The 18,767-nt window shown below is 51.1% G+C and overlaps 1 protein-coding gene across 5 annotated transcripts in view; it reads left to right on the top strand.

The window, feature by feature from the left end:
* Positions 1–18,767, top strand: part of COQ8A (coenzyme Q8A) — a 46,918-nt gene that overhangs the window by 14,690 nt on the left and 13,461 nt on the right. For all 5 annotated transcript variants that reach the window (XM_054467837.2, XM_054467821.1, XM_054467791.2 and 2 more), the window contains 3 exons: positions 6,283–6,468; positions 9,901–10,311; positions 10,572–10,638. In XM_054467837.2, the coding sequence (XP_054323812.1) occupies positions 6,292–6,468; positions 9,901–10,311; positions 10,572–10,638 (655 nt within the window). In that variant the 5' untranslated portion in view covers positions 6,283–6,291. The remainder of the gene's footprint in view (positions 1–6,282; positions 6,469–9,900; positions 10,312–10,571; positions 10,639–18,767) is intronic.

Below are 18,767 nucleotides of genomic sequence, written 5' to 3'. Positions count from 1 at the left end.
TGAGTCCTTGGAGGAAACAGTCAATTGTTTTCTTTTTCTAAGAGTAAAAAAGGAAAAATTTCAAGGATGTAAAGGAATGTTTCAGTGCCCACACAGGCTAGAAATCGAGAATGTTCATGCCCAAAGTGAAAAGACAGTTCCTGGCTGGGAGGGGAGCAGAAGGCCACTGCCAGCCCCTCATGGTGTCCTGAATATCATTAAACAGTCCTTGCCAAAGCATCCTTGAAGTGACAGTCTTGAGAGCCTTTGGAGGTCTGCTCTGTGGGTCACGGTCTCTAAGCTCATTCACTTTTGATTTCCTTTTTCCGTTTCTTGAAGAATAATGGAAAAAGAAGGGGCAGGTGGAAGACTTCAGCCTAAGGGCAAAGCCAGACTCTTGGGAAGAGGGTTGCAGGGGGAGACTCTTAGGAAAGGGTCTCTGTGGAGGCGTCCTGCCTGGCCATAGGCATGGGCCACCTCTGCTCCCTTCCCTCTCTTCCTCCAGAACCGGGGTTCTCAAAGTAAGTTCCTGGGACCCGCAGTGCCAGCAGCACCTGGGAACTTGTTAGAGATGCAGATTCCCGGGCCCCACCCCAGACCTGCTGAGACGGAACCCTTAGGGGTGTGGCCCAGCACTCTGGAGTTGTCTTAAGGTGATTGAGACGTTCGCAGCAGCTTAAGGACCAGTGCCTCAGACCAGCCTCCTGAGAGGCCCTTGATTCTGTATGTGGAGTAAAAGTTGCCAGCAGGTGTGAGCCAGCCAGAGAATAGCAGGCTTTCTCAAACTTTGGAGGGACCAGCTGAGTTCATTTCCTTGACAAATATTGATGACCTGTCTGCTCAATCCTGAGCATGGTGCTCGGTGCTGGAGAGAAGAAGACAGATGTGGTCCTTGTCCTATGGCTGATGGTCCTTGTAGTCCTTGTCCTGTGGCTGACATCCGACTGGGGAGACAGCTAGGCAGATTCAGGAAGTAGTCACTGCTGCGCTGGAGGGGGTGGGCGCAGGGTGCTGGGAGGCATGTTGGGGAAGCCTTCCCAGAAGAGGTGATGTTGCTGCTGAGATCCGGGAGGAGGAGAGGAGGTGTGCCCCCTGTGCACAGGCCTGCGGGAGGAAGCCTCTCTGGTTCCAGGAATGGGATGGCCTGGCTGGAACCTAAAGGCAGTGGAGGGAAGGGCAGAGCCATGGTGAACGGTTGCTGCATCACCCAGTGGGAATATCAGATGCTCGAGGGCAGGGGAGGAGGCTTGAAAGAAGTGTGTGGTGGCCGCATTCCTCAGGGTGGGAGCCCTGGGAGGATGAGGTGTGGGTGGTAAAGTCAGTTTGGGACATACTTCCTATAGGAGGTACCTATAGGTGGTTGGGGTGCTAGGCTTGCAGCAGACAGCTGCCCTGGGGAAGGCTTCTCAGCGTGGACTCTCCCTGAATCCCACTCTCCCTGGCTCCCACTCTCCCTGGTTCACTCTCCCTGGCTCCCACTCTCCCTGGTTCACACTCTCCTGGTTCACACTCTCCTGGTTCACACTCTCCCTGGCTCCCACTCTCCCTGGTTCACACTCTCCTGGTTCACACTCTCCTGGTTCACACTCTCCCTGGCTCCCACTCTCCCTGGTTCACACTCTCCCTGGCTCCTGCTCTGCCTGGTTCACACTCTCCTGGTTCACACTCTCCCTGGCTCCTGCTCTCCCTGGCTCCCGCTCTCCCTGGTTCACACTCTCCCTAGTTCACACTCTCCCTAGTTCACACTCTCCCTGGCTCTCACTCTCCCTGGTTCACACTCTCCCTGGCTCCCACTCTCCCTGGCTCCCACTCTCCCTGGTTCACACTTTCCCTAGTTCACACTCTCCCTAGTTCACACTCTCCCTGGCTCTCACTCTCCCTGGCTCCCACTCTCCCTGGTTCACTCTCCCTGGCTCCCACTCTCCCTGGTTCACACTCTCCTGGTTCACACTCTCCTGGTTCACACTCTCCCTGGCTCCCACTCTCCCTGGTTCACACTCTCCTGGTTCACACTCTCCCTGGCTCTCACTCTCCCTGGTTCACACTCTCCCTGGCTCCCACTCTCCCTGGCTCCCACTCTCCCTGGCTCCCACTCTCCCTGGTTCACATTTTCCCTAGTTCACACTCTCCCTAGTTCACACTCTCCCTGGCTCTCACTCTCCCTGGCTCCCACTCTCCCTGGCTCCCACTCTCCCTGGCTCCCACTCTCCCTGGTTCACACTCTCCCTGGCTCCCACTCTCCCTGGCTCCCACTCTCCCTGGTTCACACTTTCCCTAGTTCACACTCTCCCTAGTTCACACTCTCCCTGGCTCTCACTCTCCCTGGCTCCCACTCTCCCTGGCTCCCACTCTCCCTGGTTCACACTCTCCCTGGCTCCCACTCTCCCTGGTTCATGCTCTCCCTGGCTCCCACTCTCCCTGGTTCACACTCTCCCTGGGTCTCACTCTCCCTGGCTCCTACTCTCCCTGGTTCACACTCTCCCTGGCTCCCCGCCTCTCCCTGGCTCCTACTCTTCCTGGTTCATACTCTCCCTAGTTCACACTCTCCCTGGCTCCCACTCTCCCTGGCGCCCCCCCGTCCCCCCCGGTTCACACTTTGCCCAGAAGAAAGGCTTTTTGTGCCACTTGCTTCTAGCTTCTTATACCAGTCATGTCTAGGCTTTGGTGGCAATGTGACTGCAAGAGACTAGAGGACGGTGGGTCCTTGGCTTTTAGAACAGACACCATGCTTTGCTGGCGAGGAGCTGGTTTACAATGCTGTGCTCTGTATTTACGGAGGAGATTGAACAGTGGCTTGGTAATGCAGACGATGTCCCTGGCCTGCTGTCATAGAGGAGATGAGTGACAGTGAGTTCTGGCTGTGAAGGGGGGACTTGGAGTATATAAGGGATCCTCAGAGTAAAATTCCTTCCTCCCAGTGGGTCCTGAGTGGACAGGGTGTGATTCTCTCATCTGCTGTCTGTCAGGATTGACTGTTGAATTCATTTTTAAAAAGGACACAACTCATTTTCCTATTGATATATCTTCTTGTATCTGGCCGGTTAGACAGCCTGTGGGGGTGTCTTTTGGTTTTGGAGACTAGATTTGAAGGTCCCCATGACCCAGATAATTTCCAGCTCTTGTGCAGGTCAGGATCCCCGAGTCGGAGCCTCATCTCCAGCATGAGTGAGACGGTGTCCCTGAAAGGTCAGAGTGAAAGTGTAGCCAGAAAACGCCCTCCTGTGGCGGGAACACAGCCTTGTGCAGCTTTCTCAACCCCTGTCCGTGGGGGTTGGGAAGCTGCATTTATCACGGTTCTTTTTCTCTCTAGACACTTCAATAAAGACATTTATTTACTTCAATCATGATCCCAACTCCATCGTGCTCAACTAGTCACCGAACCAGCATCAACTCCATTAATAGTCCTAATAATAAAGCCCCTCAGATGTCAATATTTGATCCTCATGTTTCAGGATACTCCTCAGTAGCCATTGCCGTAGTATAGCCAAAAATAACCGTCATGCCACCCAAATAAATCAAAAAGACTGTCAACCCCACAAAAGCCCCTTAGAGCAGGTTAGCACCTTAGGACCAGAAAAGGGGTCTGATGAGGCACCCAGAGCCCTTCCGTACTGAGCTACTGAGGAGGGGCGGAAGAGGTCGAGCCACACGCTGGGCAGCGGCAGCTGGTGGATGTGGGCCTGGAGCCCCACGTCTCGGCTCCAGGTCGTCTCTTCCACTCTGCCTCTGATCCTGGCGTGTCAGCATCAGTTGGCCTCTAGCTGTCTCCCTGGTGTCTGTGCCCATTATAGAGGTACGGGCATGCCACACTGCCATGAGCCCTGGGCCAGGGTAGGTTCATCCAGGGCCTACAGGAACTAGCCCAGAGCCCTGGGAGAGGTCAGTGAACTTGTGTCGAAGGAACCTCCGGATGACTTTTTATTTTGGTTTCATGCCTGGCTAGTGGACACTCCCAAACATGAGCACCTGTCTCCCACCCCCACTGCTTTATTATTTATGGTCATTCTTTTGGCTGCCCCCTCCTCAAAGGAGAGCAGGCAGGCACACGGAGGCCTTCAGGAGGCCGCTGTACCAAGGAGGCACAGAGCCCAAACACTCCATTTCAGCTACTCACAGGCGAGACCCCAAAAACATGCTCATGGAGCGGCAGGAAGAAGTAGGGTGGGTGGGAGACTGGTGTTCCTAGCGAGGGCCTGGTACTTGCAGATGAAGTCACGGTACTGATAGGATTTTTAACTTGTGTATTACATGTGTTTGAGGGCTTTTATTTCTTTAAAATCATGATGAAAATACCTCCTGGTGTAGCTGTGTGCCTGGTTCTTGGTATACCCGTGGAAGGGATTCGCAGCAAAATTGTGGGATCGTTGAATTATGAGGCACTTTGGGATTGTGGTGCATTAGAAGTAGGGTTTTAAGACCTAATTTTTGAAAACAGAAGGTGAGAAAAGTTCTGGACAGATGTTTCCTTCTGGTAGTTATTCCCTTTCCCTCCTTTCTACTTCTATGAGAGCAGAGACTCCCTTGCAGAAAAATACCTGGTGTTAAGCTGGCATGGTGGTGCGGGCCTGTAATTCCAGCTGCTTGAGAGCCTGAGGTGGAAGGATCACTTGAGCCTTGGAATTTGAGGCTGTCGGGTGCCATGATTATGCCTGTGAACAGCCGTGGCACTCCAGCCCGGGCAACACAGTGAGACCCCTCTCTTAAAAAAAAAAAGTACCTGATGTTGATGAGGTGTGAAGGGTTCACTTTGTATGGTAAGGGGAAGTGTGGGTGTGGCCCCTGAACAGTAGGTCAGCGATACTTGTCAAAGGGGGGTGGGTACAGGCTATGGTTTTGAAATGATTCTACATGTTATTCTGCTCACAAATGACAGACTGTGTTTATTAGCAGCATCTGTTTATTAGCAGTCTGTGTTTATTGATTTGAGAAGAACAGGTTTTGTCTCCCAGTATGCAGGGCCATATATCCGTGGGGTATTTCCCCTTATCGGGCCCTCCTTCCAGCAGAGTGGGCACTCACCATCTCTGCTTCCTGGCTCTGGCGCCACTGTCTAGGGTGGGGCTTGGCACCAGTTGGGAGTTCACTGGGTATGTAGGATACAACTGTTTAGGTAGGAAGAAAGGCACAACCAAGTACTCTTCAGTGTGTACTTTTTTAGATGGCTTATTTATTTGCCACTTTGAAAGTAGGACATGTGAACTAAGAAAGCTACCCATAGTGCTCCTTGATGCTTCCTTTTCATGTGGTGGTGCTTGATGGTAGTGATGTCACTTGGTGGTGTTGGTGCTTAGTGGTGGTGGTGGTGGTACTTGGTGGTGGTGGTGGTGCTTGGTGGTGGTGGTGGTGCTTGGTGGTGGTGGTGGCAGTGGCGGTGGTGATGCTTGGTCGTGGTGCTTGGTGGTGGTGGTGGTGGTGGCGGTGGTGATGCTTGGTGGTGGTGCTTGGTGGTGGTGGCGGCGGTGGCAGTGGTACTTGGTGGTGGTGGTGCTTGGTGGTGGTGCTTGGTGATGGTGGTGCTCGGTGGTGGTGGTGGTGCTTGGTGATGGTGGTGGTGTTGCTTGGTGGTGGTGGTGGTGATGCTTGGTGGTGGTTGTTCATTTCTTTTGAATGGTGGTTAGGATCTTCCAAATTGATTGCACTGTGGGTCTGGACTGCAGTTTGAAAACATCAGTTTGGTGAATAGTTGAAGCTGAGGGTGGGCCGACCCTGAGGGGTCAGGGAGGGGCTCTGGTTGTCCCTTGGTCTGTGGATATCTGTCACAGGCCTCACTGGGCAGAGCAACGGTGGCTGGGCAGGGACAGGCAGCCTCAGCCCCTGAGGGTTCGGGTCGGAGCACCAATGCCATTGAGTGGTCCCCTGGACCTTGCAGGGAAGTTCTTTGGGAGTTGGATGCTCCTGTCCCAACAGACAGTTTTGGTCCAGAGGGAAGAACCCTAGACTAGGAGTCTGTGCGCCTGACTCAAGTCCTGGTTCTGCTGTGAATCATGAATCACACCACCTGTCTGTGCCTCAGGTTTTCCGTAGGGTGCTTGTGAGGCCCAGGTGAGGAAATGTGTGGGAAGCAGCAAGCACACCGCACCACTGACTCAACGGCCTTTATTCTGCTCCATTCCCCTGCAGTGTCCAGAGTCACGTGGAGCCTCCCTTGAGCCCTGGGCCCTTTCTTATCTCTTAGCAGAAGGGGAGATCAGTGGAAAAACCAGCCCTCTGGACCTTCTGCTCAGAGTTTGGTGTGGAGTTGGTAGTGTGGGTTTGGCCTGCAGAGGCCTGGGGCCTCCCCTGACTTGGCCTCCTCTCTTCCAGCCCTGAAGGATGGCTGCCATATTGGGAGACACCATCATGGTGGCTAAAGGCCTTGTCAAGCTGACCCAGGCGGCCGTGGAAACCCACCTGCAGCACTTGGGCATCGGAGGGGAGCTGATCATGGCGGTCAGGGCCCTGCAGTCCACGGCTGTGGAGCAGATTGGAATGTTCCTGGGGAAGGTGCAGGTAAGGGGGCCTGGCAGTGGGAGGGGTGCTGGCAGGAAGAGGGTGGGACCTAGAGCTCTGGGGGAGACCAAGGGCTGTGACCAAGACAACTGGTCTGTGGTGGCCAGGGCCTGAGGGCCCACCAGCTAATGTGTCCCACGGTCCTTCCAGGGTGGGACAGGGCCCCTGTGTGAGGCGGTGGCAACTATAACAGAATTCCATAGACTGATGGCTTAAACAAATGCACGCTTATTTCTCAAAGTTCTAAAGGCTGGAAAGTCACATATTAAGGTGCCAGAAGATTCAGTGTCTGGTGAGGGCCTGTTTCCTAATCCATAGATGGCCATCTTCTCACTGTGTCCTCATGGGGCAGGAGGAGGGCAAGGCTGCCCTCTAGGGCCTCTGTTATGAGGGCACCAATCCCATTGAGAAAGGCTTCGTTCTCATGACTTAATTACTTCCCAAAGGCCCCACCTCCCAATACTATCACACTAGGGGCTAGGTTTCAGTGTATGCACTTTGGAGACACACAGTGCAGTTTTTACTGGGGCCCATGTGTCCATCAGCCTGGCTCAGCCTTCGAAGGCCCTTCCCACTGAGCCTGCTGAGCCTCCACCAAGGCCTGGCCTCATTTTTGTCCTTCAGTTTGCTGAGGGTCTCTGGGCTCCTGATTGGGGGCTCTCCTTTCCTTGGTGGCAGCTGGCACAGCCCTTCCAAGAGCAGCTTCATCTCCGGCCTCTCTCTCATCCCTGTGCCATCTAGGGGAGGAGATGACCTTTTGTGCCAAGGTCCAGGAAGCCTTGACGTCTTACCTCCAAGGGGTGATTTTCAGTGAAATCGTGTGCTGGAGAGGTGACTATAAATAGGGCTGGCTACAGCAGAGCACTGCCCACCATGGCGTCACCTTGCACAGTTGCCAGCAGCTTCCCTGACAGTCAAGGAGACAGGGTAGGGGGTGTTTGTGTGCCTGTTGTGTGCGTGCACCTGTGTATGTGTGCTTAGGCATGTGTGCATTGGAGGTTGTGTCGTAGCCTCTCTCCTTCCACGTCTGTTCTGTGGATGGCTGATTTCTGGACAAAGGTCACCGCCCTCCTGCAGGCTGTGAGGCTGTCGCAGCCCCCAGGCATCTCAATCTCAGGTTTAGGACCCGCAGGCCCTTCCCTGCCGCTCTGGGAGGATCCCACGATGATACAGTGGCTCTGTCACTAAGCATGCCTGCCTTTAATGTTCAGAAGTCCTCACACCTGCGCTCTCCTCCGAGCCTCACCACTGTCCTGGGATGGGGGCAGCCTGGACCATCACACCCATTTCTCAGATGAGGAAACTGAGATGAAGCAATTTGCTGCAGGACTCATAACGAGTGACAGGACCAGAATTCTTGTCCCCTCCCAGCCTGGACTCCATGCTCTTGCCCTCCCCTTGCCTGGTTTGGTGCCTGCGTGTGGGGCCTTGGCCTCACTCTTGGTTGTTTTGCCTGTGGGACACTCAGAAAGTGAGGTTGCCCAGCTCACTTGGGCCTGCCCAGGAGTGAGACAGCCTGGGCAGGCCTTAGTCGTAATGGCGAGCAGGGCCTCCTACTCAGGCATCTCCAACCCTCTGCTCCCAAAGCATATCTGGAAGGGGCAGGGCCTCCCCATCAGTCACTCGGAGGTAGGGGTGAGTGACGAGCCACACCACCCAGGAGGCACGGGAGCAGGGTAGGCACCGGAGCAGGGTGGCTGCCCGCAGTGCGCTGCCATTCACTCCCTGAGTGCTTTTCCGTGTCTCCCTTCTCACTGAGGGGAGGAAGGTCACGGACTCCAGAAGCCTGTCTCCCTCTAGCCCCTCAAGGTTGCTCCCACATTCATTCAGCAGATACTTACTGAGTCCGGGTCCCCTCAGGGCCCTGGGGACCCCCCCACTGGCCTTGGGCTTCCACAGCGACACCGACAGGTGTTAGTAGCACAGGGCCAGGGGACCACCATGGGAGAGATGGGGCAGAAGGAGGGCCCTGCCCAGGCTCCTTCACTGGCAAGGCTTCCCTGGGGGCTCTGTGAATTTAAATATGACTTCTGTGGTTTTTTATTTTTTATTTTTTTGAGATGGAGTCTTGCTCCATTGCTCAGGCTGAAGTGCAGCGGTGCAATCTCAGCATACTGCAACCTCCGCCTCCCAGGTTCAAGCGATTCTCCTGCCTCAGCCTCTTGAGTAGCTGGGATTACAGGTGCCTGCCACCACGCCTGGCTAATTTTTGTATTTTTAGTAGAGATGGGGTTTCGCCATGTTGGCCAGGCTGGTCTCGAACTCCTGACCTCAGGTGATCTGCCCACTTCATCCTCCCAAAGTGCTGGGATTACAGGTGTGAGCCACCGCACTGGTGTAAATACAACTTGTTTCTACTCTGAGAATAGTGCCGCAGCCAGCAGGGCCAGCCTGGGTGTTGGATCCCAGCTCTGTCATTTGCTGCCTGGTTACCTTCACCAGCACATCAGCTGTCTTTGCCTCAGTTTCCTGTTTTTGAAGTGAGTGTAACAGCCTGTCTCTCCCCTCCCTCCCATCCTGTGACATCTTAGACAGCAGCACGAGAGGCTTGGGTATCCTGCTGTCTGCATACCCTGCGCATTTCATTTGTTTCAGTTGAAGCTGGGAATCCAGGCCACTGGTCTCCCTCTAGAAGCTGGCGCTGTTCTAATTATAGGCTCCTGGGTGCTGTTTCCTGGCCGTGTCTGTGGCCTCCAGTAACTGTGACTGTGAGGAGCCCTATTTTCAGATGAGGCAGTAGCAGAGAAGGGTCAGGAGCTCACTCAAGGTCACTCCTGGTTCAGAAGCAGAAAGGACCTGGGCCCGAAGCTCAGGCCTTGGTGACCATCACAAAGAAAACACAGCGTATCCTCTCCCCTGCCCCTCCATTTCCCTGTACCCTGAGCTCTTAGGGACGGCCAGGCCTGGTCCTGGTTGTGACCATCTCTCCAGTGAGAATCTCTTACATGCACACCCCGGCTGGTGGGTGGCATCCATGTCTGCAGTGAGCTGTGGGCTTAGGTGGGCCCATTGGTGTGCTTCCCTCACCCCTTGCTGGCCTTAGGCTGTGTGTTCACCTCTCAGAGCTTTCCCTGTCTTTTGTGCCCTGGTTTACCATCTCCAAAGCCCTGGAGGCCTCCTTGGCCCTGTTTTATAGGTGAGGAACCCACTGCGGGCGTAGTGTGCACTTGGCCTGGCCCCGGCTGGGCACACAGTAGGTGCTCAGTGTCCCATCTAGGACCACACAGCAGAGCCCCAACAGAAGCAGGGCTGGAGCCCAGGTCCCGGCTCCCGGGCTGGGAAGGGTGCCGGGCCTCAGGTGCAGCACTGTGCCACCTCTGGAGGTGGGAGGGCGGGATGCTGGTGGTGTGCTGTCCTGGGCAGCAGGGGACAGGCAGGGAGGAGCTCTTGGCTTGCTCTTGCTCTCCTAATGCTGGCCTTTGCTCCCTGCAGGATCAGGATAAACATGAAGAATATTTTGCTGAGAACTTCGACGGCCCAGAAGGGGAGTTCCACTTCTCAGTCCCGCAGGCAGCCGGAGCCTCCACAGACTTCTCTGCAGCCTCCGCTCCCGACCAGTCAGCGCCTCCACCCCTGGGTCATGCCCACAGCGAGGGCCCAGCTCCTGCCTACGTGGCCAGTGGACCCTTTAGAGAAGCCGGGTTCCCCGGCCAGGCCTCCTCCCCTCTGGGCAGGGCCAACGGGAGGCTCTTTGCAAACCCCAGAGACTCATTCTCTGCCACGGGCTTTCAGCGAAGGTTCTTCCACCAGGACCAATCCCCTGTTGGGGGCCTCACAGCCGAGGACATTGAGAAGGCCCGGCAGGCTAAGGCTCGCCCCGAGAACAAGCAGCACAAACAGACGGTGCGTCTGGGAGGCCCCTGGAGGGCCGAGGTAGCTCCCACCCATAGCAGTGATGGCCTTGGGCCCTGCTCTAGGGACTTTTCCTGGGTGCTGTGGTCTGGGGTTTTTAGGAATGTGGTGGCCTCCTCTTGGTGGAGTGTGCTGTCAGGCAGAGCTGCTGCCTGTGGGGTGGAGAGGAGATGTGGGGGCAACAGGAGCCTCTGAAAGTTGGTCCTGTCCCCTTGGCTGATTCCACAGGTCTCTTTCTCGTCTCCCTCCAGCTCAGCGAGCATGCCCGGGAGCGGAAGGTGCCCGTGACGAGGATTGGCCGGCTGGCCAACTTCGGAGGTAAGGTGGCTGTATGCCCCTGGGCTGCCTCACTTGCCCTGCCTGGGCACCATGCTGCAGCCTGCATGGAGGTGGGGACCCAGCAATATCCCGGGGAGGGCACTGGGGGAGCAGGTGGCGGTGGCCGCCCCTGCATGAGCTGTTGGGAGGCTGGAGTTTTTCACGGGAGGATGATTCAGTTACTGGATTCCAGCTCTGCCTGGCTCTCCCCTGCGGGTTGGTACAGGGCCGATGCTGTGCCAGGAGCTGAGTTTGGACTGCCCGGCAGGCCTTGCCTGGAGGCGGTGTCTGCAGCATCTCTGTTTCACCCCTGCCTCAGGCTCACTACCAGTCGGCTGCTTTGGAGGCCTCTCGGGAAGGAGGCTGGGCAGTGAGGAAAAGCTCTTTCCTGGGGCTGTTCAGCAACTCAGCAGGGCTTGCTTTCCCTTGGGACCAGACATTTAGGGAGCCCATTTGCTGGGTCCCCACAGGCCTGCGGCTCATGAGTGGAGTGACAAGATGCCATGGCCTCCAGCGGCTGCTGTTTAAAGCCATTTCTCTGTACTTTCCTTTGGTGGGTTGAGTCATCATTGTGCCCAGTACACATGCGTTCTTTTTATACAAGTTGAAGGGTGATTTTGTAGTGAAGGTTTATAGCAGTTGTGTCTGCTTTGATGGCATCATGTTTGTCATGCTGCTGCTAATTCGCTGGCCCAGATGTTCCTGTTAAAGTGCCATCTCGTTTGCTGTGGTACACTCTAAGTTAGTTACTGGGATTGCATTTCTTTGACACTCAGCTGTCCTCAGTAGGTTCTCCAGGTGATATAATTAATGCAAGCCACAGTTTTGGTGGCTTGATTTGGACCCTGACCTTGGGTGAGTGGTTAGTTGCAGGGCTGTAGGCAGCAGAGGTCTGAGTGGTCCATGATGGTGCTGGTGCTGGGTGGGTCATGGAGATGCACTCTCATGGGTCTGTCTGTCTCTTTGCTGGTTTATGTTTCTCCTCCCATACACCATCCATCATACATGCTGTTCTCCGCTCCTGACTATTCTCTTTGGGAAACCCCATCCTACTTGTTCAAGACTGGTTCTGGGCAGAGGCTCACGTACTGTGCTCCCCAAGAGCCTGGTATTCTGGGAGCTGGGTAATGTGTGTGGGTTCTGACATTGAATGATGGCTGGCCCCCTCCTCCAAGGCGCCGAGCAGACTTGGTTAATTGGATAGAATTTTCTCAACGGTAAGGTTTTCTTTCGTAATTGTTACCTTAGTATTTGGCATCCATTGTACTTAGCCATTCAGGAATTTAGTATGAAGTGTCATCTATGTGATAGCCAAGAGTATTTGCTTATTTCCTTTTCCTGGGGTAACATTTCAAGCAGTCCCTCATAGAATATCACACCTCCCTGAGTTCTGCTGTCAGAATGAGTTTGAGAATCACTGCCCTGGTGGCCTCTAGTGGTCCTTATCCTCTGGAAGACTTGGCATGTTACCTGCTTTGCACATTGGCTTGTCGTTGGGTAACATGTATTATTTCTTATTAAAATATTGAATGGAGGCTGTCTTCTCTCCTCATGATTTTGAGGGCAGGAGCTACCCTGTTTTCACTTTGGTAGCTTTTCTTTGTCCCCTCCCTCTTCCCTTCACTCTAGACTCTTGGTGAGCCTGTCCCTGGAAGGCTGAGTTTGATGTGTTTCAGGACTGGTGCAGTCCTCGCTTGGGAGTCTTTGTGGGGTGGGAAGAAGCGGTAGAGCTAATGCAGGCTGTTTGGGAAAAGTGAATTAGAATCTGGTGGAGCACCATGAAGTCCTGGCGAAGCAGGCAGAAGTCAGACCCTTTTGGGAGACGGGTTAAGGAAGACAGAGACTGATGTGGAAGGGGTTATATATAGGAAGATGTGTAGGAAAAAAAAGGTAGAGGGCTCTCCTCAGAGGGTGGGGGATTATGGGTAGCCAGAGGGAGCCTGGGTTAGCGGAGTTGAAGCCCTGGTCTTGGGTGCTTTGTAGCATCAGAAGCCTCTGGAGCCTTTGCTGACATCTGCCTGATGCATGGAGCCATCTGTGGGTGTCTGTGTGCTGGAGGATTGCCCACAGCTATGATTCAGAGACGCTCATGTTGTTGCCCAAGCAATTGACAGGTGATGTTTCAGGCTTAGAGATGGCAGGATGGGAGCAAAGAGAAGCCAGGTCAGGAAAGAACGTGCCGTTCTGGCCCTAGTGGGGAATTCTGGGCCTTCTAGCTCACCCAGTTGAACCTTTCACACTGTAGGTTATGACCTTTTGGTAACTGAAATTAATTTAATGTGTCAGGATGAGCATATAAAAAACAAGTTAACTGTAATCTCAGCACTTTGGGAGGCCGAGGTGGGAGAATCACCTGAGGTCAGGAGTTTGAGACCAGCCTGGCCAACATGGTGAAACCCCGTTCCTACTAAAAAAATACAAAAATTAGCTAGGTGTGGTGGCATGTGCCTGTAATCCCAGCTACTCGGGAGGCTGAGGCACAAGAATTGCTTGAGCCCAGGAGGGAGAGGTTGCAGTGAGCTGAGATCGCGCCACTGCACTCCAGTAGGGGCGACAGAGTGAGACTCTCAAAAAACAAAACAGACAAAAACAAGTTAAACAGAATGGAATTAACTAGAAAAGATTAGAATTAATATCGTACATCCTTAGAATGAACTATACACATGCAAGATATTTTAGTTTCAGAGACATACACATACTATTTAAGTATGTTCTTCACTGCAATGTGAAATATATAGCTTACTGTTGGGTCATCATCCAAACAGTTTGCAGTTGCACTGTTGTACTTTGTTCTCCTAGAAAATACCTCTAGCCTTTCTTCCCTTCATGGAGGAAAGGTGTTTTCCAGGTGCAGACTGACAGACTTTAGGAAGTTTTTACATGGGGTTATGAAGGAAAGGGATTGCTCTAGGTCTCAGGGAGGTAGGGCTGCTGCAGGGACCCAGATGGGTTTTCAGCGAGGTTAGCAGTAGGTATTCAGCTATATAGAAGTGGAAGTCAAGGGCTTTCCAGTTCCAGGGGCTCATTTTGATGCTGAAATGGGGGCGGGGCATGAGTCCTAAGTCCAGTTTGGCTATGGGACATTATGACTGTGATGCTATGGGCAGGATGATCTGTGGATATTAGATTTTATTAAACAGTGGTGTGAAAGAAAGGGTCATATATTGGATATGGGGTCAGAACTGAACTTTAGGTCATCATAATAGCTGGCCTTTCATTACAACTGTGCTTCCAGTGTGACCTTGGGCCCTACCATGGTTTTCTCTTTTGTAAAATAAGGGTCTTGCCATTGATTCCAAATGGGAAGATTTTGGTAAATGTTCCATGTTTACCTGAGAATAATTCATGTTGAGTGCAGTGATCTGTCTATCTAGTCTGGTTTATTATTCATATTGATCAGATTTTTAAGTGATTTTGGTTTGCTTATTCAATAAGCTATCGAGAGAGGCATTAAAAAGCCTGCTATGATTGTGGATTTACCTACTTTTAGTCTATTGACTTGTGCTTTATATGGTTTGAAGCTATGTTATTTGTTGCCTACAGATTCAGAATTCTTTTTTTTTGTCTGAGGCAGAGTCTCGCTCTGTCGCCCAGGCAGGAGTGCAGTGGCACAATCTTGGCTCACTGCAACTTCCGCCTCCTGGGTTCAAGTGATTCTCCTGCCTCAGCCTCCCGAGTAGCTGAGACTACAGGCGCATGATCTCGATCTCCTGACCTTGTGATCCGCCCGCCTCAGCCTCCCAAAGTGCTGGGATTACAAGGCCTGAGCCACCGTGCCCGGCCAGATTTAGAATTCTTATATCCTCCTAGGGATTGACCCTTTGTTCTTATGTTATGCCTCTTTTCATCTCTGTGAAAGTCTTCATTGTCTGATATTACTATAGCTACATTCCAGCTTCGTTTTGGGTAATGTTTTCATGTTATCTTTTTTTTTTCCCCTCTACTTTCAACTTTTAGAATGTCCTTATGTTTAATGCATATCTATAAGCAGCATATATAGTTGGTTTTTTGTGTGTTTTAAGTGTAGACTGATAATCTTACAATGAGAATATTTAGTCCATTTACATTTAAATGCAATTGAGGATGTATTGGAGTTTATATCTACTACCTTAGTTTTTGTTTACTATTTGACCTATCTGTTATGTCCCCCTTTTTCCCTCCTGTCTTGCCTTCTTTTAAATTAATCAAAGACTTAAAATTATAGTCATGCGTCTCTTTTTTTTTTTTGGAGACAGAGTCTCGCTCTGTCACCCAGGCTGGAGTGCAGTGGCGTGATCTCGGCTCACAGCAACCTCAGGCAATTCTCATGCCTCAGCCTCTCGAATAGCTGGAATTACAGGTGTGTGCCGCCATGCCCGGCTAAGTTTTGTAGTTTTAGCAGAGACAGGGTTTTGCCCATGTTGGCCAGGCTGGTCTTGAACTCCTGGCCTCAAGTGATCCACCTGCCTCAACCTTCCAAAGTGCTGGGATTAAAGGCATGAGCCACCGCACCTGGCCTTCATGTGTGTCTTAACAAGGATTCAGTCTGATAAATGTGTCGTTAGGCAGTTTCATCATTGTGTGGACATCATAGAGTGTACTTACAGAAACCTAGATGGTACAGCCTACTATATGCCTAGGCTGTATGGTATAGCCTGTTGCTCCTAGGCTACAAACCTGTACAACATGTTACTGTACTGAATACAGTAGATAACTGTAATACAATGGTATTTGTGTACCTAAACATAGAAAAGGTATAGTAAAAATATGATATAATCTATCACTGTTGTATATGCAGTCCGTTGACCGAAATGTTAATGATGCATGACCGTGCATGTTCTCTCTTTGTTAGCTCTTACGTTTTACATTCCTTTACGGTTCTTTTGGTGATCACTCTTGAGATTACAGCATGCATCTTGACTTATTACAATATAAAAATAAGTGATTATTTTTACTACTTCTCCAATAATGCTAATACCTTAGAACACTTTTTAGATATTATTAAGATATATTCAACACCACAAGATATTATTTCTTTGTACAGCCCATATGAATTTAGATTTACCCACATATTTGCCCTTTTTTGTGTTTCTTTCTTCCTGCATTTCTATAATTTTATTTGGTATAATTTTCTTTTTCTCTGAGGAACTCTCTTCTCTCTTACAATGTAGTCTATTAATCATGAGTTCTTTTAGTTTTTCTTTATTTTTTATTGATTTATTTTTTGAGATGAAGTTTTGCTCTTGTCACCCCGGCTGGAGTGCAATGGCACGATCTCTGCTCACTGCAACCTCTGCCTCCTGGGTTCAAGCGATTCTCCTGCCTCAGCCTCCCGAGTAGCTGGGATTACAGGTGCATGCCACCACACCCAGCTAATTTTTGTATTTTTAGCAGAGATGGGATTTTGCCATGTTGGCCAGGCTGATCTCAAACTCCTGACCTCAGGTGATCCACCCGCCTCTGCCTCCCGAAGTGTTGGGATTACAGGCATGAGCCACCACGCCCGACCTAGTTTTTATTTTTTTGAAAATGTCATTATAGCTGGGCACGGTGGCTCATGCCTGTAATCCCAGCACTTTGGGAGGCCAGGGTGGGTGGATCATGAGGTCAAGAGATCGAGACGATCCTGGCTAACACGGTGAAACCCCGTCTCTACTAAAAGTACAAAAAGTTAGCTGGGCGTGGTAGTGGGCACCTGTAATCCCAGCTACTTGGGAGGCTGAGGCAGGAGAATCACTTGAACCGGGTTGAACCGGGGAGGTGGAGGTTGCAGTGAGCCAAGATGGCGGCGTTGCACTCCAGCCTGGGTGACAGCTCCATCTCAAAAAAAAAAAGAAGAGAATATATCATCATACTTTATTTTTTAAGGTATTTTTGCTGGGTAGAATATTCGATGTTGAAAATGTGTTTCCTTTCATCACTTTAATAATATTCCTCTATTGTTTTCTTACTTTGATTGTTTTTTTTGAAAATGTGGCTGTCAGTTATATTGCTGCTCCTTTGAAAGTTATGTCTTATTTCTTTTCTCTGGCTGCTTTTACGATTTCCTTTTTGTTTTTGTTCTCTAGCAGTTTGACTGTGACATGCTTGAGTGTGGTTTGCTTTGTATTTATTCTGCTTGGGGTTTACAGAGCATCTTGAACTGTGGCTTCCATCAGTTTTGGAAAATTTTCATCATTTCTTCAAATATTGTTTCTGTACTATTCTCTCTTTCCTCTCTTTCTGGGACTCCAATTACACATATGTTAGATCTTTTTCCTCTGTCCCCTGTGTCTCCTTTACTCTTTTCTGTATTTTCCATCCCTTTTTCCATTTATCCTTCAGTCTTGCAGGTTCAGAGGAGATGAATTATCTCCTCTGTACCTATACACTGAGAAATGGACACCTACAGAAGTGAGACTTTAATGGATAGAGGAGGCACTAGAGAAGACTTGCCAGAAGGAGTTGAGCACTGCTTTGTGCATAGCACTCTGGTGGTTCCTGGGCCTTCACACAGGAACTTACAGTCCACATCATTAAGGCAGAAGGGGAGAGAGGAAAAGGAGAGAGAGGAAGACAGGAAACAAAAAGTAAAGAAATAGGAAGCAATAATATTATTTGATTCTGTGTAGAAAGGATTTTGAAATTTGACCTGTGAAAACAAGGAGACGCTCATATGAGAAAAAGCATGTCAGTAGGCCAGGAATGAAGAGTAGAGGGAATGGACCCTTGGGTATCCTATTATTTTTAACAGGTAAAAGGTTAGGGGTCCCTTACTCCCAGAAAAATACTTTGCTTTTAAATATAGTTTACGAGACTCCATTGGGTTTCCTAAGAGGTAAGGTAACTCTCTTATGTTAGAAAACAGGCATTGCTTAGGCTGTTGGCTCTTGTTGCTTAATTTCCCAAAGATGCCAGTACACTTCGGATACTGTTAATACACCAGCAGCAAAGCTCTCTCTGGGACCATTGTGCCCCATCCCCCCAAACTTTTGTGTCCCTCATCTCAGTGGTAAAATTTAAAACAAACATGGGGTGAATGGGCTTGGGGTGATTATTTTTAAAATTTTGCATGTAAGGACATTTAAAACAAAGCAGCACCACTTTATACCATCACTTATTTATCTTTTCAAAAGGACATTTTAACAGTGCAAAAGTGTAAAGTACGTGCTTCAAGATAGAGGAGAATAAATGGAATAACTTAGTTTTGTGAAAGACTCACAATATCACTTGGTTTCTGGACATTGTTCGAGACCTGGCTGTGGCTTGCCATGGCCTTGAGAGCCATCCCACAGCAGCGTTGCTGTTGGACCCTTTGGCTGGGACCTCAGGACCCCCTGCAACAGCACTGTGTGCCCTAACCTGCTGGCATGATGCCCCTTTTGTTGACAGGGCTGCATACAAGGCCAGCGACGAGTGGCAGGCAGTGACACCAGCCTGATTTGCTGAGGGCACACGCCATGCTTCCTGCAGTGCCAGTGCTCTTCTGGGTCCACTTTGCAGCAGGATAGATGTGCTCTAGATCCAAGAGTTCTGCACCCTCGGCAGGGGTGCGGGAGTGTAGTTTTTTGCCTTCTCAGGAGCCTTTTTGGAAAGGGGCTTTTCTGTGTGTTTCAGGAGCTCTGTGTTGGAGATGAGGGAGGTTCTTATTCTCTTCTGTTACAGATGAGGAAGCTGAGCCAAGAAGAGGCATATGGCCCAGGGCCATATGGTTATTTGTGACATCCCTGGGACTAGAGCCCAGGCCTCTGTGGTGCGTGTGGAAGTCTGAGCCTGGCCAGGCTCTGTAATTAGGCCCCAGAGGGGCTGTAGGGCTTCCCCTCCCCCACCAGTCCAGTTCTGGGAACAGAGGGACAGATCCTGAGAACCTGTGAGAACAGCCGCTAGGAACTCCTCTCCCCTTCCCATGCCCTTTCCTCCGGTGCTGTGGGCTGCAGCCCCCTCCCCAGGCCCCTTGTCTTCCCCTGAGGCTGGGGGCAGCTGGAGGATGCCAGGTGGTGATAGAGAAAGACTGAATCACTGGGGATTCAGGAACACCTTGAAGCAAGGGGAAGCCTCCTGGGCCGCTGCATTTTCTGTGGGGATTTCTTGTCTATTAGATGAGGATTGTTGGATGCCTTAGTAAAAGCTGGGCTTAGCGCAGCACCTGATTTATAGTTTGCTGCTGTTTA

The sequence above is a fragment of the Pongo pygmaeus genome, chromosome 1 (genome assembly GCF_028885625.2).
Source record: "Pongo pygmaeus isolate AG05252 chromosome 1, NHGRI_mPonPyg2-v2.0_pri, whole genome shotgun sequence".
Classification (NCBI taxonomy): Eukaryota; Metazoa; Chordata; class Mammalia; order Primates; family Hominidae; genus Pongo; species Pongo pygmaeus.
The sequence above is the reverse complement of the archived record's forward strand: the minus strand, read 5'-3'. Positions and strand labels throughout refer to the sequence as shown.